Raw genomic sequence first — 26,069 nt, forward strand, 5'->3', positions numbered from 1 at the left:
GGGAATCCGCCTGCAACCCAGGCATGTGCCCTGACTGGGAATCGAACCTCGATCGTTTGCTTCGCAGGCCCCCGCTCAATCCACTGAGTACACCAGCCAGGGCTTGTCTTTTTTTTTTTTTTTTTTTTAAGATATATTCTAAGAGAAGGTGAAAGAGAGGGATACAGACATCAGTGTATGGTTGCCTCTCACATGCCCCCACTGGGGACCTGGCCTGCAGCCTAGGCATGTCCCCTAGACTGGGAATTGAACCAGCAACCTTTTGGTTCACAGGCCAGCACTCAATCCACTGAGCTACGCCAGCTGGGGCTAAACGATATATTTTTAATATATATTCCCATAAATATATTTTTGGGTGGTTTGGGTTTTTTTTGCTTTTAAGAATTCTCTCATATTCTGCACTTTGACTATATTATATTTGATTTGTAGCTCACTTTGAGGTTCTTGGTCTTCTTAAACATGGTTGATATTTTCCATCAGATCTAGAATAATCAGATCCTGCCTCTGTCCCATTTGTGCTCTTCGGGAACTTGGTAGTTCGCACTCTGTACACTACATTACTTGAAACTTTTTAATATTTTCTATCTTTTTTGTCTTTGATGTTTTCTGGATAATCTTTTGTCTTCCAGTTCTTCTGTTGTATCTAGTCTGCTGCCAAACCTATTGTATTTTTATATTGTGATTGCTATATATTTAGAAGTTGTATTGCCTTTTTCCCCCAATCTTCTATGCACTTATTATACTTTGCGTTTCTCTGAGGATATTTCCAAGATTTACATGCAATAATCATTTGTTTTGTCATCTGTGTTTTTTAATCTCAGTATTTGCAGTTGGGTATGGGTCTGACAATGCTCCCTATAAATTGTGCTGCTTGCTCATTGTGCCTTGTTTTTTCCTTTTGGGTTTGGTTACCTTTAATCATATATTTGTTGCTCTTAAATTATTTCTGGAGCCCTGGCTGGTGTGGCTTAGTAAATCGAGTGTGCCAGCCTTCGAACTGAAAGGTTGCCTGTTTGATTCCTTATCAGGGCAGGTGCCTGGGCTATGGGCCAGGTCCACAGTTGGGGGCATGTGAGAGGCAACTGATTGATGTTTCTGTCTCGCACATGATGTTTCTCTCCCTGTGTTTCTCCCTTCTCTCTAAAAACAAATAAAATCTTTAAAAAATGATTTAAAAAAATTATTTGTGGCCCTGGCTGGTGTAGCTCAGTGGATTGAGCGTGGGCCTGCAAAGCAAACTATCGCAGATCAATTCCCAGTCAGGGCACATGCCTGGGTTGCAGGCCAGTTCCCAGCAGGGGACTCACGAGAGGCAACCATACGTTGATATTTCTCTCCTTCTCTCCTTCCCTTCCTCTCTAAAGATAAATAAATAAAATCTTTAAAAAATTTTTTGTGGAGGTCCTAAGGCCTAGAATGAATAGGCCTTCTTCCCAGGCAGTTTAACCTTTGCTATTAACAGTAACTGGCACTGGGGACACTGCCATTTCAGGACCATTTCATACTTAGTTCACCACCTGGGATGTCCCCGACCTCCCAGGTTGAGGAGACTCATTTCTTCCTATCCACAGGAGAACGAGCCATAGTCACAGTGTCTTTGTTCCCTTCCATCTCTTCTCGATTTGCATGTTAGGAACTGAGAGTTACTTTTGGTTTACTCTTTCCCTGAGCATATAGCCTAGCCCTTAAGGGTTTTCTTGGTTTAGAGTGGGTACGATTTTCTATTTGTTTTTCCGCCTCTACTTCTGTGCCTCTTGCTCCATAAAGCATCCAAGGAGCAACCCAAAGAAACCTAATAGACAAAAGGCCGCTTCATTGTTTAAAAGTTGTACTTTGCTGTCTGAATTCCTGCTTTACTTTCTTGTCAACACTTTATTGCTTTTAAGGATTTCCTGTAAAATACTTCATTTTTCAGTACAAAGACTGGTTCAGATAATCTAGCCAACTATTCTTATGTATTAAGGAATTAAAACAATTTGAAGAGAAATGTATGTAATAAAGAATTAAAACAATTTCAAAAGAATAGATACACTGTCTTACTGGCCAAAAAACTTAATATAAAAATATCAGTGCTGATCAAATTGCAGAATTTAATAAAATTCTAATCAGACTGTTATAGACAAAATGGTTCTAAAGTTCGTCTGAAAAATAAGTATGCAAGCTTTTCCCTCTAAAGGCAGGGAAAGGAATTGTGCTATTGCATAATAAAACTTACTCTAATAATTTTTATTTCAGTTATTGTAGTTTTCAGCTCCAGAAGTCCTATTTAGTTTGTTTCTTACAGTTTTTCTCTGTTAATGTTCTTCTCAATTTTTGATGAAACCTCATTCTTGTGATTTCCTTTAGTTCTCTATACATGGTTTCCTTTATTTAGCTCTTTGAACATATTTTAAATACCTGTTTAAAGTCTTTGTCTTTTTTCCTGTGTATAAGCCATACTTTCTTATTTATTTGCATGCCTTAAAAACTTTATTGAAAACTGGACATTTTGAATATTATGTTGAAGCTCTGGAAACCAGATTCTTCCCTCTCTCCAGGGTTGTTCTGCTTTAGTTTGGTGACTTTTCTAAATTAATTTTGTAAAACTCCACAGTCTTTTGTGTCTGTCGCCAATGAAGTCTCTGTTCCATTAGCTTAGTGGTCCACTGGTTATTTAAAAGAGATTTCCTGCCCTAGATGATGTGATTCAATGGATTGAGTGCTGGCCTGTGAACCAAAGGGTTGCTGGTTCAATTCCCAGTCAGGGCACATGCTTGGGTTGCAGGCCAGGTCCCCAGTAGAGGGCGCATGAGAGGCAACCACACATTGATGTTTCTATCCCTTTCTCCCCCCTCTCTAAAAATAAAATAAATAAAACCTTTTTGAAAGAAGAGATTTTCTTAAATACCTATAAACCAAAAACAAAACTCTCCCAGTCTTTGCAGATGGGCTCTTGTGTATGTTGAGGCATACCTTCAACATCTGGCAGATTACAACTCTTTCTTAGCTTCTATTTTATGTGCAGAACATATTCATGTTCTTCATGCCAGAGGTGAGATTGTAAGGTATTCCCAGGTGTTTTCCCAAAGCATCTGCTTTCCTCTCAGGCTTTTCACTTTTATTTGTTGTTTGTCCCAGCTCTTGTTTTTTGCCCTAGGCAGCATTGGCTACTACTACATGTAGCTTCATGTTTGAACACATGCCAGTCACTTTACTATTTTACCTTTTAAAATTGTAAACCTTATGGTGTTTGAACTACATATTCAATATTTTCATTTTTTTAATATTCTATTTATTTTTTAGAGGGAGGGGAAGGGAAGGAGAAAGAGTGGGAGAGAAACATCAATGTGTGGTTGCCTCTCGTGTGTCCCCCACTAGGGACTTGGCCCACAACCCAGGCATGTGCCCTGACTGGGAATCGAACCAGCGACCCTTTGCTTCACAGGCCCGTGCTCAATCCACTGAGCTACACCAGCCAGGGCTCAATATTTTTAAAGAGGAAACACTATAAAGAGTGTGGTCCAAGAAGGGTTCTTGAATAGGTCATAGAAGAAACTTAAAAACCCAGTACATTGCCTTATATTAGAACATTTTGAGTTTTCAGTAATCGTATGTCTGTCAATATTCTGAAAGTAAATGATCCTTACCCCTCTGACTTCCACTTGACTAGCCAACAGTTCCTTCCTTTAGCTGTCTAAAGTATAAGATTAGTTTCCAGGCTCCAGTTTGTTTGTTTTGCTTCAGTTATGATTTGTTTCCCAAATATTGCATGACAAAGTAATGCCATTTACTTAGACTTCATAGACTCTCTCATTGGGATCTTGAACAGATGGACAGGTTGTTTGATGACATGCTAACAGGCAAAAAAGCTGACCCAGGGCTTTGTCTAATGCAGGGATTGGGCCCTTTTTACTAAGTACTGTCTATATTTTGTTACTGGTTAGTATTGTATAAGGAGAAGGGGGTCCCTTGGGATTCCCAGACTATAGAATTTGCTAAAGCAGATATTTCATTGTTTTACGAAAACTTGTGCTCATAAAATGCATGGCATACACTTTTATTTTTTTTTAATGGTGCATTTATATACAGATCTACTTTAGTCACCTGAAAGCAAATTTTAAAACAAAAGTATTTCTAAATGGACATGTCTCAAATACACATTGCCACTTAACTATTCAATTCTATTTGAATATTGATTATACTCCACTAAACAGGATTTTTGCTGTTTTTCATTGAGATATAAGTCACTTGTTAATATTTTGGTCTTTGAAAGCTAGGATTTAATGGATACAAGTTGGAATAGGATACATGATGGGAAAATAATAATGAAAAGCTGATATGTATTGGGGTATCTTTGAACATAGTTTAATGATTGGTTCATACAAAGAGTAAACAAAGTTCCATCCTCTTGCAAAGCAGGGTTAGCTTCTGCTTTTCATAATACTTGAGGTGGATCTAAAATGTAATTCATGTAAAGACGAACATGTAAATATTTGGTAGCTGACATAAGAATGAGTAATTTTCTTTAAAGGAACTGATTGCCTTTTAGTCAAAACTTATCAAGATAAAGAGTTTATTTAATTTAAGTTTAATGATAAATAAAAATATCAAAGATGATATCCATTGTCTGTTTTCTGTCTTGCTGGCTTTCACAGTGCCTCAAATTCCTAACCCAAATCATACTGTTTTTCTATCCACACCCTAGCACATACATAAATCTCAGAGTTTGTATGTGTGTGTATATATATATATATATATATATATATATATATATACACACACATACAATAACTAGGGCAGATGTTCTCAGTAATTTATAGTTTAGGAACCTCTTAACTAAAAATGTTGATGCTATTTGTTGTTAGTATTCAAAATTTGTGAAAATACGTATGTGTCAGGACAGGACATATGTATTTTGTCCTCAGCTTAGAGGCTAAGTTCATATTATATAATGATTTTTATGTAGGTTTCATAAAGGTAATCCATAAAAATGGATTAAAAGGGTTAAATAACACTCATAGATCATGTCTCTCCCTGAACCTTAACCCAAGGAAGAAAACTTTCCACTAGGAGATTTTATTAGCGTTTTACCTGATTTTGATAACTTTGGAGTAAGAAGCCTGAAGAAGTTAGGATCTGTTTGTTAGTTTGTTTTTAACTCTATACTCAGGCTTCCTTTGGCACAAGTCACACCACTGTTTGGATTTATGTGCAAGTAACTCTTGTTTTATATAAACCCATTTTGAGAATGTTGTAGAAATCCAAATTTAACATTTCTACTTCTAGCCTGCAATTATGTCAGTTAAATTAGATCAAGTTATCACCTACAGGCATACCTCAGAAATACTGAAGGTTCAGTTCCAGACCACAGTAAAAGCAAAGCTTGCAGTAGAGCCATTTATAATCCTTTTGCTGGTGGATGGATTGCCTTCGATTCATAAAAATCACATCTGTGAAGCTTAATAAAATGAGGTATGCCTGTATTGAGTATAAGAAACCAATTAGACCTACTGCAATAGATACTATTTTTACTTCCATAAAGAGGTAAGGTGGTAAGGAGATGATTGCACAAAGAGATTGGATGCCTGAAACTCATTGTACAATGGAGATATCCAGACATGAACCCACAAATAAGGCAAATACGGCAACCTTTGAACCACACATGGGTTAGAGGTGAAATCTGTTTACTAATTATAGTTGGCTCTCCAGCTATACACAGATTCACAGCTGTGGAATTGACTCTTGGACAGCAGCTTTGAACTGCAGTAAACTGAAGGGGGAAAAAAGTAAATTTGAACCTGTACAGTTCAGACCCATGTTATTAAGGGAAAACTGTCAACTGTAGAGTGGGTTCTGAAGTCCAAGAGATCTAGGGACTGAGGAATTATACAGGATCCTTTTTAAAGGTTATTAAAAATGTGTTACTTTTGCCCTGGCTGATGTGGCTCAGTAGATTGAGTGCTGGCTCGCAAACCGTGGGGTTGCTGGTTTATTTCCCATTCAGGGCTCGTGCCTGGGTTGTGGGCCAGGTCCCTAGTTAGCGTTGGACAAGAGGCAAAGATCATACATTGATCTTTCTCACCTCCTTTCCCCTCTTTCTAAAAATAAGTAAAGTCTTAAAAAAAATTAAAGACCTTAATGTGAGAAACAAAACTTTTTATTTTTATTTTTTGTTAGTTTTGCTCTGGCTGGTGTGGCTCAGTGGATTGAGTTCTGGCCCTCGAACCAAAGGGTCACTGGTTCAATTCCCAGTGTAAGACACATTCCTGGGGTGCTGGCCAGATCCCTAGTAGGGGGCAGGTGAGAGGCAACCACACATTTATATTTCTCTCCCTCTCTTTCTCCCTCCCTTCCCCTCTGTCTAAAATATATAAATAAAATCTTTTTAAAAATAAATAATAAAATTGGGTGGTGTAGGGACTTCATTTAAATAAACATTTGATTACCTTCACTGACTATTATCTGATCTGGGTTGTTCTGGGCTATTTCATAAACATTGGAATCATTTGGGGGTAAATGAAGCTTTCCAATTGCTTGATTTATCATGTGCATTAATATATCATGTGCATCTAACACCTAACTGGTGCCTGATGATAATAAATGCTTACTAAGAAAAAATGACTAACTAAATTAACCGTATTATTTTTCTTTTAAAGTTAAAAACAACTGACTCCAGCCATGAAAGATCCAAGTCGCAGCAGTACTAGCCCAAGCATCATCAATGAAGATGTGATTATTAATGGTCATTCTCATGAAGATGACAATCCATTTGCAGAGTACATGTGGATGGAAAATGAAGAGGAATTTAACAGACAAGTTAGTTTTGAGTACAAACATGTTCTCTTTTTTTTTGTACCCCACTACAGCCCTCAAATAATGTAACTAGTTCTTTAAATGTTTTTTATCTGTTCCCTTATCTGTGAAATATGTGGATTTATGTGCCACCACTCCTACATTATCTGGATGCTGATTACTACCAGGTTAGTGGGGTTTTTTTAGGGTTCCACCCCAGAGATTCTGATTCAAGTAAACTAGGGCGTAGTTTGGGAAACTTGTTTTTTTAAGTTCCCAGATGGTTCCAGTGAGCAATTAGGTTTGGAAGCCACTGCCTTAAAACAATCATATTGCTTCATTGCAGTGAAAGTAAAGAGAATAGGATTTGGAGCAGACACTCACAGCTACTAGGGTTAGAGAATTCTCCTATGTTGATAAATACTGTCTTAAGTAGCCAGCTTGATTTTGTTGTATCTGATGATGGATATTCAAGAGTAAAATATGTAGCCTTGCCCTGTTGGTGTGGTCCTGCCGGGTGGCTTAGTTGGTTGGAGCATCCTCCCACAGAACGAAAGGTTACCAGGTTCAATTCCTGGTTAAGGCACATACCTGGGTTGCAGGTTTGGTCCCTGATTGGGGTCCATGTGGGAGGCAATCAATCAACATTTCTCTCACATTGATGTTTCTCTTCTCTTCCCTTTCTTTCTCTAGAATAAAAAATGTGTGTGCACGCATTTTTTTTTTTAATTTAAAAAACAATGTAGTCTTACCCTGATTGGTGTGGTTTAATGGGTTGGGTATTGTCCTGCAAACCAACTGGGTTTCCAGGGACCAAAAGATCCCAGTTAGATTCCTGGTCTGGCACATGCCTGGGTGTGGGCCAGGTTGGGAAGGGGGTGTGAGAAGCAACTGATAAATCAGTCAGTGTTTCTCTTTCACATCGACGTTTCTCTCCCTTTGTTTCTCCCTCCCTTCTCCTCTCTCTAAAAATAAATAAATCTAAAACAACAAAACAATGTAGTCTTAATTTCACTAAGAATCAGTTGGAGATCATGCTGGTGTAGCTCAGTGAATTGAACATGGGCTCTGAACCAAAGGATCACCAGTTCGATTCCCAGTCAGGGCACATGCCTGGGTTGCGGGCCAGGTCCCCAGTTGGGGCCAAGTGAGAGGCAACCACACATTGATGTTTTTCTCCCTCTCTTTTTCCCTCTCTTCCTCTCTCTAAAAATAAACAAAATCTTTTTTTTTTTTAAAGAATTAGTTGGAGTTTTGGTTGTTTATTTGTAACTACCCTTGTTCTGACCCTACCCTCTAAAGGTGTTTTTGTTGTTGTTTTTCCAGTCATTTTGAGTAGGTTTAGAGTTTATATAGTTGTAACGTATAATAAGTAATCCTGACATGCATTCCTCAATGAGAACACTCCTTTATTTGTTACTACTTCTCCACCTTCAATGGAAAAAACTATGTTCTTTTAAGAAAAGTAAAGACATAGCAAGACCCTAAACAGATCTTCCCACGTATTAAGGTAAACATTTTTCTTCTTAGCACGGAAGAGGAAGTGTGATATTGTGCTTTTAAATAGTTTAAGATATTTCACGCTGTTCCTAGTGATATCTTACTGAGTATGCTATAAATTCTCCTTTATTTATTATAAATCCAGATAGAAGAGGAGTTATGGGAAGAGGAATTTATTGAACGCTGTTTCCAAGAAATGCTGGAAGAGGAAGAAGAACATGAGTGGTTTATTCCAGCTCGAGATCTTCCACAAACTATGGACCAAATCCAAGACCAATTTAATGACCTTGTTATCAGTGATGGCTCTTCTCTGGAAGATCTTGTGGTAAAAAGCTATTTTTCATCTTTTTAGAATCTAGATCATCTTTTCCCTAAGTGGAAAAGCCAGCAACCATCTGTTTAAGAAGAGTTCTGCATCTCTTCCCTTCTAAGATTGTGCTGCTTTTTACTGTGGAAGCAGAGGCCTCTCAGTCTCACTTAGGACATGGAGTGACTTCTGGCAACACTCTGGAGTCAGTCTGAGACTACTAACGGACTTCTTGCCACTGCTTTTAGTTTTGATAACTGTCGCCCTGGGGTGTATAAATGACTTAAAGCAAATCCAAAAGAAGTACACAGTTTGTCCGTGTGACCTGCCTATATAGAAGTACTTTGATGGAGAGGTTTTGCTCTTTAAGTTTGTCTTAAAAGTTTGATGAAATTCACAAATTTTTAACTGAAACGTAAAATTTTGGAGATCCCCCCCCTCGAATTCAGGGACTCCAGGATTTTCATTGAATTAACCCTGCCTCCTTTTGGAACTGTGATTTAATAAGGACATCCATTAGGCTTTTGCCAGAAAAGACCATAAAAATGCTTATTTGCATCTTTAGTTATTCTCGGTGTCTCATTGCTGATGGTATATTTGTAGTAAAAAGTATTTTTAGAAATTGTCGTAACTAGGCATCAGTACTAGAATAGAACCTAATGAGTTCTTCACTAAAAATAAGATAAAATAATTTCAAGTCAGAAAGTTAACCTCTCTGTCCTTATTGATAATCTCTTTTGCCTCTATAAGGTCTCCGAAATTTACCCCTATATTCTGAAGTATTTCTTGCAACTGTCTTCACTGTGCTGTGACTTCCTAACCTGGCTGTGCATCATCATTACTTATGAAGTATTAAAAACAAAACAAAAAGTCCTCAGCTGCAACCCAGAATTGCAGAATCAATCATCTAGGCATGTTTATTTTTAAAAAGCACTCCCAGCCCTGGCTGGTGGCTCACTGAATTGAGTGCTGACCTGCAAACCAAAGGGTCGCCAGTTCCATTCCCAGTCAGGGCACAGGCCTGGGTTGCGGGCCAGGTTCCCCAGGAAGGGACGCATGAGAGGCAACTACACATTGATGTTTCTCTCCCTCTCCTTCCCTTCTCTTCCCCTCTCTCTAAAAGTAAATATATTTTTTTAATGCCACTTTTAAAAAACCACTCCTAGAAGATACTACCAGCCTCCCCTGTCAGGTATTTGGAAACCGTTCTTCTAAAGGGCTGTATAGAGAACACTGAAATTTGAATTTTGGTATAGTCTTTGTTACAGTAAATGACCCAATTGAGGAGGTTTGTGATCTGCATAGTCTATTGGGATGTGCTTGCTTATGCTACCTTAGTCACACCAGAAGTAACCCTGGTTGCTCTGATGAGTTAAGCCCTTTGCTGGGTATAATGTGTAACTTTAATCTGGAACCAGTAGCATTGTCTAGAAACTGGTTTGTTCAATTTGATTGTTTGAGATTGCTTATGCCAAAAGATTGCACATTCAAGAATACTGCTTTTTATTTAAACCTCACACTTTTATATATATTTCCCTTGAGAGAAGGAAGACTGTCCCATGCAAGGAAATGGTTGTATATAAATTATGAAACTAAGATTAAATTATTGCTCCAACATGTTGTTTAATGTGCTTTAGTCTTAAAGTAAGTGACAAAGGGGGCTTAGAATCAGTATAAAAGCCTTCTGGCATGCCTATATGCCAGGCCCTGGAATCCATTCTGGTTTCTCTTCGTCTTTTTCAACTTGCGTTCCAAGATGTGGTAGAGGAAATGTTCTAGGTATTCCCTATATGCTGACACATCTGCTTAGGAAAGTAAAGATTTAGAAATCTAGGGTAATGTGGTACAAGTCTCTAAGGCTGTCAGAGACTTTAGCACATTCTTCCCCTAACTGATTCAGAAACGGAGTCCCGGAGAGAGTGACTTTGCCAGCCTCACATGGGAAGTTACTTAGGGGCATAGCTGGGGTTCCGGTTTAGGTCTTCTGACTCCCCTTGTAGTTTTCCTATTATATACCATGCTTCCTGTGGGAATTAGAATAAAGCAATTATAGAAAGATAACTCCACATTTTCAGTGAATATCATAAAGTAAAATTAATCTATAAACAATTCTCCAATCACTTTAATCATTTTAACACTTGTTTAATATTCTTATGAAGGCCCCGTCTGGTGTGGCTCATTGGACTGAGTGCCAGCCTGTGAACCAAAGGGTCTCCAATTCGATACGCAATCAGGGCACATGTCCAGGTTTCAGGCCAGGTCCCAGGAAGGGGAAGAGAGAGTGAGAGGCAACCACACATTGGTGTTTCTCTCCCTCCCTTTCTCCCTTTCCCTATGCCTAAAAAGAAAGAAATAAACTCTTTAAAATATATATTTTTACAAGAAAATTTAAAGAGAGTCAAATATAGTTAAAGGAACAGAATTCCTTGTTCTGTGAATACTTAGTTTATGTGGGGTTAGTGGGTATCTAGTTATACTTAAACAAACTTAATTTCCATTCCTACTTTAGAAAGTTGATAAAATTTGATAATAATGCATATACCTTACATCTGGTTCCTGCCTTCCCAGCCATAGATTTTGGGGCGGGTGGTTAAGTTTATTGATCTCAGTTCTTGCTTTTGTTTAGTATTTTTTGGAAGGTGTTTTGTATGTAGATCTGGGTTGAATGCTTCTGAGTATATGAAGCCATCTGTTAATGAACTTGCTTTTTTATGTACTTGTTTTCCAGGTCAAGAGCAATCTGAATCCAAATGCAAAGGAGTTTGTTCCTGGGGTGAAGTACTAAAATATTTGAGTAGACGGGGCCCTCTTTTGGTGGATGTAGCACAATTTCCACACTGTGAAGGCAGTATTAGAAGACTTAATTGTAAAAGCTCTCTTGTCACTGTGTTACACTTATGCATTGCCAAAGTTTTGTTAGTCTTGCATGCTTAATAAAAGTGCTGAGACTGTTATTAAGTAAAAAGCTGTCAAACATTTACTGAAAAACAGAATTGGCCCCATGGCTTGATGTGAAGACAGCAAGGAAAGAAGCACCAGTCAAGTTGTAACTAAGCACCGGATTAAATGACCTTTAACTTAGTGAATTGTCTTTTTTTTTTAGAATAAACTGGTCCCTTAGGATTAACTAAACACTTGTTACTGTCTAAGCTTTTTTTTAAGTGAGTAAATTTAAATTAAGTTCTAGTTGCTAAGCAAATTTCTCAGTTCGGACTTAAATTTGTTTATCCCAATCAAAAAGAATCTTCTGAGGAAGGTTGTTAATTTGAAATAATTCATTGTAGACACATCAGTCTTCGGTTCCTGAGGTAGTGATCAGATTAGAACTAGTGTTGGCTTTTGTGGTATGGTATCATGTCAAAATATATCTGAGGAAGAATGTAATTTGAAAGCTGCATCTCCTGCAATCCTCCTTGTAACTATGCCTTTGTAAAGTCTAACATTTGACCAACCCTTAATCCAATTGAACAAAGAAATTGTAACCTGATTTGAGTGGTGCTTTTCCTTGCTCTGTTAACCATCACTACAATAGTCTGCAGCACAACTTTTCTTTTAACTAAGCTAGAACAGTTTTGGCTTCTTAAACTTCATATTTGGGTAGGTTAAGCTGCCATACGTGTTCAGTGTGAATAGTGTTTAAGTTGAAAATATTGTAAAAAAATTATATTTTTTCAAAAATATTTAAAAAAATAAATAATAGTAGAACTAAGCTGATGGTTGTGTTTCTTGGTACTGAATGCAGACTTCCCAGTGGTGATACTCACTTAGTTCCAGGCTCAGTCCCTCAGGATAACCCTAGTGGCAAGATTTGCTGAGAGAACAGACTAAACTATTAGGTCCCATTGTGTCACACGTCTTGCTATGTAAGTATCTGTCCAAAGTACAACAGTAAAATAAAGCACAAAGCCCCTTCTGCAGGCCACACTGATCTCAGGCTACAGTGTCAGGGCAATTGTAGGATATCCATGTTAAGAAACTTGACCTGACTCGACTATAACCTTCATTGGCTTCTTCCCTTCACAAGCCATTGCTGGTCTAACTGGAGTGGTTTGCTATTTTGATTCACATAGATGTTCTGCTTTTTCCCTATCACAAGCTTATTTATAATATGTTTATGGCAAATGTTTTTTTAGAGAGGAGGGAAGAGAGGGAGAAAGAAAGAAGGAGAGAAACACCAATGGGTGGTTGCCTCTTGCATGCCCCCCACCACAACCCAGGCATGTGCCCTGACTGGGAATTGAACCAGTGACACCCCCCCCCCCCCCCGCCCNCCCCCCCCCCCCCCCCCCCCCCGGTTCACAGGCTGGCACTCAATCCATTACACCACACCAGCTAGGGCTGTTTATGGTAAACTAAGATTTAGGATAGTCTGTCAATTAACTAGCAATTTCCTGGTTTTTCAATTCTTCCTTATGGCCCTACTCAGTTGTTAATAATGTCCTCTGCTTTTCTTGAGCTTGCTGGGCTCAGGATTAAGAAAGCCATGTAAGCAGTTCAGGCTCAGATTCTCCCTGGGAGTTTGATCACTGGGTGTGAGCACCTGTGCCCCCTTGGTTTTTAATAGCTATTGTAACAAACTAATAATCAGGTAGGTTTTTAAAGAAACCCTGAAGCAGAGATGATCCTGCGTGGTTCTTGTTCTTTTTGCAGCCATGATACAACCAGTCCTTTCTGTTACCTAAGAGCTCAGTACCACACGGAGCACTGCTGGCTTATAGATCCTTTCTCTCTCAGCGCAGAAATATTTCCACATCCTGCCAGATGATCACAGTGCAGTATTCTTGGAGATTATAAACTTAGGCATTGTAAACTAATGATTAAGAGCAAAGACCAGCCCTGGCTGGTGTGGCTCACTTGAATGAGTGCCAGCCTGCGAACTGAAAGGTCTCCAGTTCAATTCCCAGTCAGGGCATATGTCTGGGTTGCGGGCCAGGTTTCCCAGTGGAGGGCATGTGAGAGGTCATGGATCAAACCAATCAATGTTTCTCTCGTGCATCAGTGTTTCTGTCTCTCTCTTTCTTCCTTCTCCCTCTCTAAACAAATAAAATCTTAAAAAGAGAGAGAGTATACACTAGCTAGACTTCCTGTGAATCCAGTGGTCTTAGGCTAGGCACTTGACCTTTCTGTGATAGTTTCTGCCTCTTTAAAACAGTAGTAATAACAGTATTTATCTCAGGATTGTGTGATTAGTTAATATACATCAAGCACTTAAGACAGTCTGTGGCACATAGAATATTCTATTTAAACTATTGTTGTTATGCCCTGGCTGGTGTGGCCCATTGGACTGAGTGCCAGCCTGTGAACCAAACAGTCACTTGTTCAATTCCCAATTAGGGCACATGCCTGGGTTGTGGGCCAGGTCCCCAGTGGTGGGTGCACAAGAGGCAACCACATTGGTGTTTCTCTTCCTTTCTTTCACTCTCCCTCCCCCTCTCTAAAAATAAATAAGTAGTTGTTACTACTATTAAGTAGTCATCTAGGCTAAGCTCTCACTTTGTTGGAAATTTTCTTAGGGAACGTGCACATTAAAACTACTTTGATGTTTCATTATTAGAGAGTCAGGTATCTGCATTACAGGTAGAGATGGGAAGTTTTAGGGGAGCACCACTACTTTCTTTTGAAGTCCTTGGGACAGATGATCACCCCAGGGTAACTAAAGGAAGTCATCCTGGTTTTTTTATGACCATTATTAAAACAAGGCACATGAGAGGATTTTTCTGGTTCTTGTGCTATATCATTTCTCAACCTTTTCCATGTTATAAAGTGTTACTTGCTTAGCATACTGGAGTTCAGAAATGAGGCTGGCTGCTGGTGGTTGGAGTCACTTGGCTTCCAGTTGACCCAGCTTCTGCCCAGGTACCCAGAAGGCTGAAGGGGTCAGTATTTCAACATACTTGTAACCTCTTAGTAGCCCACACCAGTTGGGAAGTTCCATTCTATAGTTCCATTATTAACTATAAAGTAGTTAAGTAATTCCACTTGAAATCCATACATTGACTTTTTACTCAGTTTACCTTCCCCTTGAGGACACCCAGATAGGCCACAAAAAATGGAAACTGAGTAGTTTGGTGTTTCTTTGGTTACAGCAGAAGAATATGATTCTTTAACCCTCTCACCAAAGCCATAGACTAACACACCCTACCTTACCTGAGAGTGATTTTTCAGACTTTGGTGCAGGCAGGCTCAGTTTCTCTATTTTCTGGAATAATTTCTGCAACTGGAAGCTGGTCTTTTGATTTTGAAGAAAATCCTTTGAAGACTGGGCAGATAGGGATGTATTTCAGAAAGGCAAACCTTTTTACCATGTTCATTCCAATGGGGAAGTCATAGCTCTTGAGACTGACAGACGTCTCACTGTTGGCATGGGCCCCAGCTTTCCACTGTATCAGCCCTCGTTCTTCTGGGCTCCCTGCAAAAGGACAGTGGGGTCACTTACAAGGGCCAGCCACTGTCAGCCACCTCCCCTTCCCATGTAGTTCTGAAGCAGACTTCTGGAATGACTGTCTTGATTCTCAAGTATCTCTGGTTCTAAAAAGGGTTGAATCAGTAATTTTTCAGCTCCTGACTTGGCCAGAGTTCTAGAGAACCCTAAAGGAAACAGGTTATAATTAGTGTCTATTGTGTACCTACAGTGTGCCAGGTTTTGCGCTGCTTTAGTTTCATTATCTTATTTCTTCAAAATATACCTGAAGGCACTATGACACAAAATTTTATGGTGAAGAAACTGGCAAAAGTTTAAGTCATTATCATCCTACGTCTTGAATATGGGGTGAATGTATGCCGGGCTGTTGGAGACCAAAAAGTACCTAGACTGCTGTGGAGGCAGGTTGGTGTGCATCCAAACACTATAATCAGTATTAATATGATTTTGTATTTGGAAAATAAACTCTTGTTTCTGTAATGCAACCTCAAAAAGTCAAGCTAAGCCTTGGCTGGTGTAGCTCAGAGGATTGAGCGTGGGCTGTGAACCAAGGGGTTACTGGTTTGATCCCCAGTCAGGGCACATGCCTGAGTTTCGGGCCAGGTCCACAGTGGGGACCACATGAGAGGCAACCACACGTTGATATTTCTCTCTCTCTCTCCCCCTTCCCCTCTGTCTAAAAATAAATAAATAAAATCTTTTTAAAAAAAGTCAAGCTAAGTACTGTATTTTTCAGACTATAAGACACACCTCCCCCCCCACCCAATTTGGGAGGAATAATGGTTGCTAATGGTGCTGTTGAGTTCTGTTTACATTTACATTGGTGAAATATTGTGTTGTTTATGTTAATATTTTACCACATTTTTTGCTTCAAAAAAATTTCCCCTATTTTCCTCTAAAATCTGTGTGCATCTTATGGCCCAAAAAATACAGTAAAATTTTTGGTGGTGGTGGTGGTGGTAGGGATTTTTTATAACTATGGGAATTTGCCCTACAAAGTGGCAGAGGGTTGCATGAGCTCTCTGAGGTTTTTCACAAGGCAGCTGGTTGATGAAAACTGGCACAGTATAAATCTACTGGTAAGAGTGAGATTTCCATATGCTGGCAGACTGTCCTGAAAACCCCGTGAGCAGGGCATATGAAGAGTCCCAGAGTTAGAAGAGAAGGCACTGAGGGAGAGCTGGGGTCTTCAGGGAAGACTACTTGGAGGAGGCACTCTTTGAGTTGGGCCTGGCTGCACAGGTGGGCAAAGTGGAAGGGAAGAGCTGTGGGTATGGCACAGGGCTCTGTTGTCTGATTGCCCCCCTCACCACTGCTAGGACACAACAGCTGGCCCGAAGTTCCCTCACCTTCGTCTCGTATCCCTCCCTGCCTGCAAGTCCTCTGCTCCTCCAAGTCCGTTTCATTCTAAGCCCTACCAGTCTCATCCGGGAAGCCCTTCAGATGACTCCAGCCTAGTCCTATTGACCTTACTGCTTTAAGCTCAGTTTTACTTCCTATCTTGTGCTAGGAACTCCTCAAAAGAGAAACACTTTTTCTTTTGTATATCCCTTTAAGTGTCTAACCAAAGGCCAAGCTGGTAAGCTCCTCTAGCAATTTTTTTTTAAGATTTTATTTATCTTTAGAGGGGAAGGAGAGAGGGAGAGAAACATCAATGTATGGTTGCCTTTTGTGCATCCCCTGCTGGTAGTTAGCCTGCAAGGCACCGGCCTGCAACCCAGGCATGTGCCCTGACTGGGAATAGAACCACAATCCTCTGGTTCGCAGGCCCACGCTCAATCCACTGAGCTATGCCAGCCAGGGCCTCCTCTAACATTTTGTGAACTAAATTGACTGCCCCTCTAAGGTTGGGTAATGGATAGAAGGGTAAAGAGAAAGCAAATGCGAAGTGATATATCAGCAAAGTGTTCCCATCCTGCTAAAGAAAGCTAGTAAGGACTTGAGTTCTGAGCTAGCAAGACCTGGGTTGGAGTCCAGACTGTATGGCCTTAGGCAAGTGATTTCACCACTCAGCTTCAGCTTCCTCACCGGTGTGTGTTGAAGGACTCTTGAAGATGACGTGGCATAATATATGATCCCCTGGTAAGGATGGTTGCTGATGGACAGTTGGACTGAAGGATGGGGATGTGAGGAACTCCATGAGGCAGTCTGAGACTTAACTGGTGAGCTTAATTCAGCTACCCAAGTCACAGAGAAGCCCCTCAGTTTATAGCTGCACACCTGATGCCCTCCATGTCCCCAGGCATTGAGGCTGCAGATTTTCTCCGCAGCCCAGCTGCTTCTAAATGGGAGGTGGGTATCATGATCCAAGGGATAGCTGCTACCGAGAGCTCCCTCATTATCTGATGCTGTCTAAAATCCCTAAAAGTGCCTGGGAGTCTTTGTCTCTTCCTTGCCCACACTTCAACCCACCAGCTGTGTGTAGGCAGACTCAACTCATACCTTGAGAGGGAAAAGCAAGTGGGGTCTGCAGCCCTGTTCAAGCTGTCAAGTGGTAGGAGATAGAAGACCATCCTGTTAACTCCCATTTCTAATCTCCCAGTAGTGATGCTGCCTTTACTCCAGTCTCCATGGAGCTTTTCCAGATCTTCCAGTCCCCCTGAAAGCCTCCAGCAAAGGTCATGTGGTGAAATGGCTGGGACATAGGCCACAGACTGCATCAGATGGACTTTGTTAATATCTCAGATTTGCAAAATTTGAAATCTGCAGAAGTGACCTTTGGTGAATCACTTGATGGTTTCTGCCTCACAGGAGTTCTTGAGAATGACAGCTCCATGCCTGACCCGAAGATGTTTGATAAATGGTAACAATGTTTGCTACTAGTTAAGGCATCTGGTGACTTTTAGTTTTTATATAATCGCTGGGCACATAAATGTGGTCCAGGGAGGTTCTGTGGAACCCCCACTAAGTATCCACAATCTCTACAAAAAGCCCTAAAAGCAAAGAGAAAAGTTAGGGGTCTTCCAGCCGCTGTTGCAGGTTGCTGGCATATTTGGAGTGGGTTTTGCAAATAAACTGGTGCTGCATTTCTATCTGTCCTAACAAAACAAAAAGCACCCGAAGGATAGCCCTCACCCTGGTGGCTATCAAGAAATGAAGAAGAGATGAGAGCCCTGGAATTAACTCTCCTAGCCCTGCCCTCATCAAGACCTGTGAGGCATGTCTGTGCCGGCCAGTGGTCTCTCCTCCAACCAGAGGGCACTCCACCAGCCCATCTGTTCCTGCTTCTTGCTGCCTACAGGGCTTACATCGCATTGGACCAGGTCACAGCTCCGGTTCAGGGGCCATATGTTGGAGTACAAATCAGCCCAGCCTCATTCTGTTTTCCTCCCAGGGCTGACCCATACCTGGCACTGTGTTGTCCAGTATGAAAGCAAGGCACCCACCCACGAACATCTCCGTGGTCAGCAGCACAGTCAGAATCTGGTCCACTTCAGCACTGCCTGTGGGATAGGCCAGGGGCTAATGGGTATCATGGCCCCATCTGGAGAACAGACGTCAGGGACTTCTTGGGCAGCCTGACCTCCTTCAACAGGCTGGAGCTGGAACCTTCAAATCTATCTGCACCTCTGCCTCTCCCACCCTTGGATTTGCTTTGCAGTTTTGCTAGTTGCTACTTGTTGCCTTGGGACAAATCATTTTAAGTCTCACTTCCCACCTCTGTGACATGGAGATGATAACAGTATCTATCTCATGGAGTTATTGTGAAAATTAAATGAGCATATGTAAAGCTCAATACCTGTCCACAGAAAGTGTCTTAGTAAAGGACACCTGTTAATTAATTAGCTCCTCAGCTGCTGATAAGCATCCAGAGTCCAGCGGATTTGTTGCTGTAGCTGCGTGGAGCCTTTGAGGGAGGGAACTGTGCCCAGAGGCTGGCCCTCCACACCTCCCCCCTCCCCCAGTGACATTCAGGCACCTGTATTGATGGCGCCAGGGTTAGAATCCAGGTAATTTGGCAGTGTAAGCCCGAAGAACATGGAAAATCCAAGCACGAAGAGGTTGCGGGAGGAGTTCATGTCCACGAACTGCAGGTTGGACAGCCCCACAGCGGTAATCATGCCTGAGGGTGCAGGAGAACCTCTGGAGGCGCTGTGCGGGCTGGGTACGCTGCACCATGCCGCCACTGCGCTGCCACTTGGGATCCACGTGCGCGCAACACTCACCAAAGAGGGTGCAGAACATGCCACCCAGGATGGGGTCAGGGAGCGAAGCAAAGAGGGCTGTGAATTTGCCAATGGTCCCCAGGACCAGCATGATGCCCGCACCATACTGCACCACAAGTCGGCTGCCCACCTGCCAGGGAGTCAGAGGGTGGGGCTATATAATCCAGGGGTGAGTCCCGGGGCGGGGCATGATGGGTGGGGCCTGTGATAAGAGCTGGGCACAAATGCCTCAGGGCTTCATGCAGTTCAGGGTCTTTCAAAGACCCTTCCTGGGGCTAGGCCAAAGTGGAGACCGGCTTGGGGAGAGGCCTGCCGCAAATGGAGTGGGTGGCGTTCTGTGCTGCTCTTGTTCAGCAAAGTACCTTGGTAATCCCCAGCACACCAATGTTGGGGCTGGATGAGGTGGACCCGTTGCCTGTGCCCAACAGCCCCGCGATAATGCAGCAGATGCCTTCGGTGAAGATACCCCTGTAAAGAAATGGGGAGTGGAGGGATTTGGTCCAAGCTCTGCCCCATGACCCTGGCTAGGATGCTCGCCTTCTGGGAAAGCTGCCAACTCTCTGTAGTAGACTCCCCACTCCAGGCCAAAGGTAGGTGTGGGAGCCAAGAGCTCTGGTCTGAGCACTGGTGCCAGCGCTCTGACACTTACTCCCTTAGGCAATTCTGGGTTTCAATTTCCTCACCTGTAAAATGGGCATAATAAGGGTACTTGTCTCACAGAATCATTGGTGGAATGCATAAAAGAACTCACCGCAAGGGCTAGGCTCATGGAAGGTTGTCAATGACTGTGGTATCTATCCTTTGAATTCATTAGTATCTCAACTCTTCACAAAAATTCAGAGTGAGAAATAAGAACATCCATCCCATTTCATAAATAAGAAGAATGAAGTCTAGAGAGTATCAGTGATCTACCCAGTGCTCAATTTTGGGACTCAACCCTGTTACTAGCTTTGCTTCCTGAGTGGCCTCGGAAGGGATCAGATATTGAGGAGGGCAAATGGGCATACCTATTGATAGCATGTACCGGAGGGGGTGGTGCACCAGCCAGGCGGGCACAAGCATAGTAATCGCCAATGGATTCGATGATACCCGCCAGTGTGGCACTGAACATTCCCAGCACAGCAGCTGCGGTCACCGTAGGCAGTCCCCACTGACCTGGGTTGAGAGGAGACAGGATGAATGTAGCGTCCCCGGGTGGGTTAGGAAGTAGTCTAGGTAGTTGGGGGGTGAGGGTAAAGAGGTCTCGAACTGGAGTGGAAGCTGCAGAGGGATAGGAGCATATGTGGGAATCTCTCAGAGTTGCAAAGCTCTGCAGCAAGACTTTGTCTGAGTTAAACCACTCTGCCTGGCACACAGGACCTATGCGGCTAATGCTAGTTTGATCATCAACTGGATTGGGGTCAATCAGCAGGGGCCTAATAGATGGTCTGAGTTGAAGGCAGAGGGGCCCAGGTGGGGTTGCTCACAGGGGTAGGGGATTTGGATCCAGGGTGCAATAGACATGATGTTCCCTCGGGCATCCGTTCGTGCCTGGAAGCCATAGGCTGTAGGGTCTGTGGGCAGCACATCTGTCAGGGTCAGGATGTAGCAGAGCAACCACATGGTCATAATGGCCAGCACGATCTGAAGTGGGGAAGGATGAGTCACACACTGAGGGCCCTAGAGCCCTAGAGGTCTTGTTCCAAGCTAACCAGCCTCTACCTCAGCCCTAGCCCTAGCCCCAACCCCAGCCTTGGCCCCAGCCCTAGATCCCAGCCCCCATCACCTGCTCCAGTCCCTGTCTGGGACCTAGTCTTTGCTCCAGCTCTAGTTCCCCTGCTATTCCAGCCCTTGTCCCCTACTTTGGCCCTGGACACAAGTCCAGCCCCACCCCAGTCCCAGCCCCAGCTGCTTGTCAATTCCTCACAGGAAACATCTTGAAAATCTGGATGCGGAGGAGAGTGAAGCCCTTGCCCCAGCGGTAGCCAGGCAGCAGGAAGGTGAGGTTGCGCAGGTACTGGGAGAAGAGGATGATCAGGAGAATGGAGCTGGGGAGAGAGGCAAAAGGAAGAGATGGCTTGTAGGACAGGCTTGGGACAGGAGACAGGACTAAGGGGAAAGAAAATGTAGGGGGCAAATGGGCTGGGGCTGGACAAGGATCAGTCCTGGTGTCTGCTCACCAAGCTGAGATGCCCCAGTGTGAACCAGCCCGGTCACCAGCAGCTTGGAAGACAGAGAGGCCAATAAGGGAGACGGTGGGGGTGACCGTGAGAGGCCCAATGTAGCTGAGCAGGGCTCCAGGCAGCCCCATCAACCCGATCACCACTTCCACCATGCTGGACACCATGATTGCACCCTGAACCTAGAAGAGCAAAGATCAACTCTAAGTTACTATGTAGAAGCCATGATCTCTACATTTTTTATAAAAAGGCCTCTGGGTTATTTCCTAATTCAGCAGTAGCCCTTACTCCCATCTAGCCCCCTCCTCAGGTCCAGGTCCCTTCTACTCCATATGGGAACCCACCTCTCGCATTCGTGGGTGCCAGATATGAGAGGTGTTCAGGGGCAGACTCCAGTTACCATAGATCTCCTCTGGGGGCAGAGATAGGGACAAACACATGTGAACAAGGAACAGAGACATAAGGAGAGAAGGTGCTGCCATGAATGCATCCCCGTGTCTGAACTTGGGACAGTCACCCAGACCTCCAGGCTTCTAGTTCCCCCACTCTCCAACACAGGCCCCAGAAGTGTGCTCACCTTCTGGGGGACATTTCCATCTCTCCAGGGCCAGGATGGCTTTGGCTGGGATCAGAAATGCAAAGGCACTAGCCTGGAACAGCGGCAGCCTGGAAGGAGAAGCACGAAACAGCAGGAGTGAGGGAGGGTGGGGGCAGGGACATAAAGACAGGGGAGAGGAACACAAAAGAGAAAGGGGGAGAGAAAGAGTCACACAAAGGTACACAGGCAGAGGCACAAGGGTGGGGGCATAGCAGAGGGCAGTCACTGAGGCCCCAGGCAGGACTCTATTATAACATCTTGGGAAAACAAATGGAGCCCCTGGCCCACAACCCATCCCCTTTCCTCCTCAACACCAGCTCCTGCACTGTGAGGGGCCACTTGCCTAGAAGGGGACAGCTTAGTTCTTGCATCCAAGTTCCACTCACACCCTTCCTCCCTCCTCTCACCACACAAACAACCTTGCTTTGGCCACCTGAGCCTAGGGTTGTGACAAGAGGGTTGGCCCCCCAGGAAGACAGACTATTGAAGAGGCTGCTCAGGCCTTTGAGCAGGGAAGCAGGTGGCCCTTTTTACCCTGAATGGGGCTTAATCAGCTTGGTGAGCAGGCACCAGGACTGATCCTTGCCCAGCTGAGGCACGTCCCCTTAAAAACAGACTCCTAGTCCTCGAGGAGGGTCAGATGCCAGTGTAGGACCCCAGCTGCCTAGCTGTAAGGCTGTGCTTGGGAGAAGCAGCAGCAGGTGGAGGCAGATCCAGGTTGCTTTGTCCCAGGAGTCCTCTGAGAGAGACCACCTGCTCGTGCTGTTTGGCAGTTGGGAGAGGGGCAGCTCACCGGATGCCCAGTGTGGTCTGGATGAGGGTGGTGATGCCCACGCAGGTGAAGATGGTGCCAATGAGCTGGCTGACCACGTGCTGGTCTCGGCCCACACACAGCGCCTCAGCCAGGAGGAAGGGCACAGCAATGGTGCCGCTGAAGCATGTCAGATAATGCTAGGGGGCAAGGGGGCATGCATGAAGCCCACAGGGCTTAGAGGGAAACGGGGCCCCCTAACAGTTTTCAAGCCAGCCTCGGTGGGCCTGAAGCTATGCTGCCCTAGGAAAAATACCCACCCAGAATGGCCACTCCCACAAGGAACTCCCAGAGGGCTGCTGCTCACCTGTGGGGATTCCTAATCTGCCCCCAAGTTATTCCTGCTTCTTCTGTGGACCAGGCCCTCTTCCCGGTCACTGACACTACACCTGGCAGGTGACACTTGCTCCCAGGAGAAAGTGGTGTTAATCCTCTCTTGGGTACCATAAGCCTCTTCCCCACCCCCGCTTGGTGACAGTCATTGTTGCTGACCTTAGGCTTCTCTTCCTGTTACCTAAGATCAGCGGTAGCCAGGGAGGGGGCGGGAATTCTGGGGAGTGTGCAGTGGAGAGACCTGTCGGGGAAACCCACCTGGAAGCCCAGCAGGATGCACAGGTACCAGGGCGGCACATCCTCGATCTTGTATAACATGTCGAACTTGGGTTCTGTGGGCAGGGACACAGGGGGGTCCCTCGTGGAGGTCCCGGCTAGGCCCAGGTCCTCATCCTGGGGACAGCAGAGAGCAGTAACTCAGGGTGGAGAGGAGGACACTGGCAAAGTCAGTTCTGCCCCAGAATCAATCAGGTGCCTAAGTGGCCTGTCAGCTCCTCAGAATGGGGTCTGAGCCTGTGGTCCTCACCTCCATCCCAGTCCATCCACCCAGTTGTCCCTGGGCCTGACTACTCACATTGCTTTGTGCAGGCTGAGTCCACTGCGCAGGCTCCTGGAGCCCTTGGGACCCAGGCCTTCCAGCAAAGAGAATGGGCCCCTAAGTCAGATGTCCTGGGGCCAAGCGGGCTGGAGACTGCACAGGCCCTTTTGGGCCCAACCTGGCCCCACCTCTGCCCTTTGGAGGTCCTTGGGATGTCACTTTGGGGTGGGGGTAGGTTGTGGCCCTACTGGCCCTCAAGCCAAAGTCTATTTTACCCCCACTGCCACCCCCATCCCATCCTCCAAATGCCATGCTGAGCCTGTGACAGTGGCTGGATGAAGTTTATCAGAAGCTTTGTCTCTGCCCTCCCAGGGAGAAGGCCTGCGCAGTCCCTCCAACCCCCACCTCACCCTGCCCCTGCCTGGCTCCCACCCATCCCCCAGCACCTGTGTCTGGCCCTCACGTTCCTCCTGGGCTGTCATCTTTGGGACACAGGTATGAGCAGTTCCTGAGGAGAAGAGGGGATGGCTACAGAAAGGCCAAGGAGGACTTTACTCCACATATCAGACATGGTTCAAAGTAAATCTGTAACCAGATCCCCAGCTCCGATCGAGATTGCGAAAGCAGGACCCATGTGGAGGTGATGTATTAACTCTGGTCACAGGGAGTGGCAAAGGCTTCCCAAGCCTCTCCCACACTCACCACCCGCACCTAAGCCTGGACATGAGACCTGTTCTTGTTTTCCAAGAAGGAGCCAGATTGGGGGTGAGGCGTGGACAGTTTGGAAATTTACCAAGCTCTGGATGAAGCGATAGGAAAAGGAGTAAAAACAGTCATTATTATGTTACCATCTGAATATTAATAACAAGTTAATCATTGTCATCATAACCACTCTCATTATAGAGGTATGACTGTGTGCCAGGCAACACCTGTGTGTTGTGTTTAAGCCCAGATGCTAGGCAGTGCTAACCTCTTTTACAGCTCAGGAAACAGATTAAGAGATGTGATCTGACCAAGGCCACAAAGGTACCAAGAGTATAGAAAACAACTGCTAAAATTTGGGCTGGCCTGAACTCCTGCATTTGCACTGTATTGAATATGACGAAGCGGCATCCTCCCCACCACTGCGCTCACCCCCCAGGGTCATACCACCGAAGAAGCTGCCGAGGCCGGCCCTGCCTTGCCTGGGCCCCAAGTCAGGACCCAGTGAAAAATGAAAATGCGGTTCCGAAAATATTACAAATTTTAAGACAGCAACAGCATAGCAGTGGACAGTCCAGGGCCTTTCTAAGCACCAGGCCATGTGAGTGCAAGTCACCCAGCTCCCGAAGCCAGCCCTGGGCCCAGCCCGTCTTTCCCTCCTGGCAGATCCAGCCAGCCTGGCCGTGGGGCCTGGAGCTGGCTGAGAGGGACCTGGTGTCTGAGAGGCTAAGGCCCCCAGCTGGTGGGGTCTAGGTCTGAGCTTCTGCTCCCCACAGTACTGCCCAGCCCCAGCCCTCCTAGGGCCCACCTACTTCTGGGTTGCTGTGCCCATGGCCAGACCCGGCCCTGAGGGCTCACGGGCAGCACCGCTCTCCAGCTGGGAAGCAGCTTCATGACGCAGCCCTGAGTCCGTCCCGAGCCTGTCCAGCTTCTGGGCTGTTCCTCTGTCCAACTGGCCTCTCCTCTCCCTTCTTGGCTCCTGCTCCCCGGTTCCCAAAGTCGTCTGACCAGTTTGAAGCTTCAGAGCTGCTCCTCAGCACTTTCCTTACCACCCTCTCCTCCCTAGTGCTCCCCAGGGGGCCGTGGAGGCAGAGCCCTACCTCCCCGTCCTCTAGACAATTCAACCACACAGACAAAGCCCTCAGATTGTGCAGGGTCTCAGACACAGCCACACAAAGGACTCATGACACCTGGACTCAGACCCCACGTGAACACAGGGCACATCACAGGCTCCCAGCTCCACAACTAATACAACTCAGCAGTTGCTTGGGCCACGGCTCCCATCCTGGTGCCTAGGGGCTCTCTTCTCGTCGGAGGATCAGGGATGAGGAGGCTAAGGCAGGTCAGGAACAGGTGATAAATGGTAGGGGGCCGGGCTTCCGTGTAGCTCAGGGGAGCTGGAGAATCAGGGCCTGCTTGGTGTACCCCTATTCCTCCAGCAATGACCTTTCCCCACCACCCAGATCTGTATCTCCTCCCAACTGTTCCACTGCTCAGCCTGGGACATGTCCTGAGCCTCTTCTGTTGTCTAAGCCTTGGTTTCTGCATCTCTCACCTGGGGATTAGTGTCTATTCTGTCCGCCTTCCTGGCTTTGGAGGATCAGAGACGCACTCACTCCGGAAACTGCAAGTTGTAACATCATCACCTGACCCCAGGTTTCCAGACTCAGGTAGGCCCCAGGCGGGACCCTTGACTCTGTTTGCTAAGGAAGAACCCCAGGGCGGAAGAATTTCTGGAGAAAGCAGGACTTAGAGCTGAGATG

General features: G+C 44.8%; 2 protein-coding genes across 3 annotated transcripts in view; one reads left to right on the forward strand and one right to left on the reverse strand.

Moving 5' to 3' along the window:
* Positions 1-12,287, forward strand: part of PAIP2 (poly(A) binding protein interacting protein 2) — a 24,822-nt gene extending 12,535 nt beyond the window's left edge. Inside the window, exons 2-4 of the mRNA XM_037061547.1 lie at positions 6,635-6,795; positions 8,417-8,596; positions 11,307-12,287. Of these exons, the coding sequence (XP_036917442.1) occupies positions 6,658-6,795; positions 8,417-8,596; positions 11,307-11,363 (375 nt within the window). The 5' untranslated portion in view covers positions 6,635-6,657 and the 3' untranslated portion in view covers positions 11,364-12,287. The remainder of the gene's footprint in view (positions 1-6,634; positions 6,796-8,416; positions 8,597-11,306) is intronic.
* On the reverse strand, positions 10,065-25,277 carry SLC23A1 (solute carrier family 23 member 1). Of its 2 annotated transcripts, XM_037061525.1 has the most exons (16): positions 25,119-25,277; positions 24,051-24,112; positions 23,325-23,459; positions 22,716-22,873; positions 21,902-21,990; positions 21,669-21,736; positions 21,325-21,506; positions 21,072-21,192; positions 20,632-20,788; positions 20,173-20,320; positions 19,528-19,633; positions 19,166-19,295; positions 18,919-19,062; positions 18,347-18,442; positions 14,726-14,987; positions 10,065-10,602 (listed from the first exon to the last, which is right to left on the reverse strand). In XM_037061525.1, exons 1-15 carry the CDS (start codon positions 25,198-25,200, stop codon positions 14,740-14,742), a joined length of 1,926 nt encoding a protein of 641 aa, XP_036917420.1. In that variant the 5' UTR covers positions 25,201-25,277; the 3' UTR covers positions 10,065-10,602; positions 14,726-14,739. The 2 variants fall into 2 exon arrangements, with proteins under 2 accessions (XP_036917420.1, XP_036917429.1); XM_037061534.1 differs by lacking the exon at positions 18,347-18,442.
* Positions 25,278-26,069: the final 792 nt, after the last annotated feature.

This window comes from Sturnira hondurensis, unplaced genomic scaffold, assembly GCF_014824575.4.
Source record: "Sturnira hondurensis isolate 20B ecotype Veracruz unplaced genomic scaffold, ASM1482457v3 Scaffold0001120, whole genome shotgun sequence".
NCBI classification, from domain to species: Eukaryota; Metazoa; Chordata; class Mammalia; order Chiroptera; family Phyllostomidae; genus Sturnira; species Sturnira hondurensis.

Bases quoted from the DNA above. Each gene is read 5' to 3' on its own strand.
- SLC23A1 (XM_037061525.1), bottom strand. From the start codon at position 25,200: ATGAAGCTGCTTCCCAGCTGGAGAGCGGTGCTGCCCGTGAGCCCTCAG. The intron at 21,507-21,668 runs GTGGGTTCCCAT...TTGCTCTTCTAG, and splicing joins GGCACCCACGAATGCGAGAG to GTTCAGGGTGCAATCATGGT. The intron at 20,321-20,631 runs GTGAGCAACCCC...CTCTCAACCCAG, and splicing joins GATCCAAATCCCCTACCCCT to GTCAGTGGGGACTGCCTACG.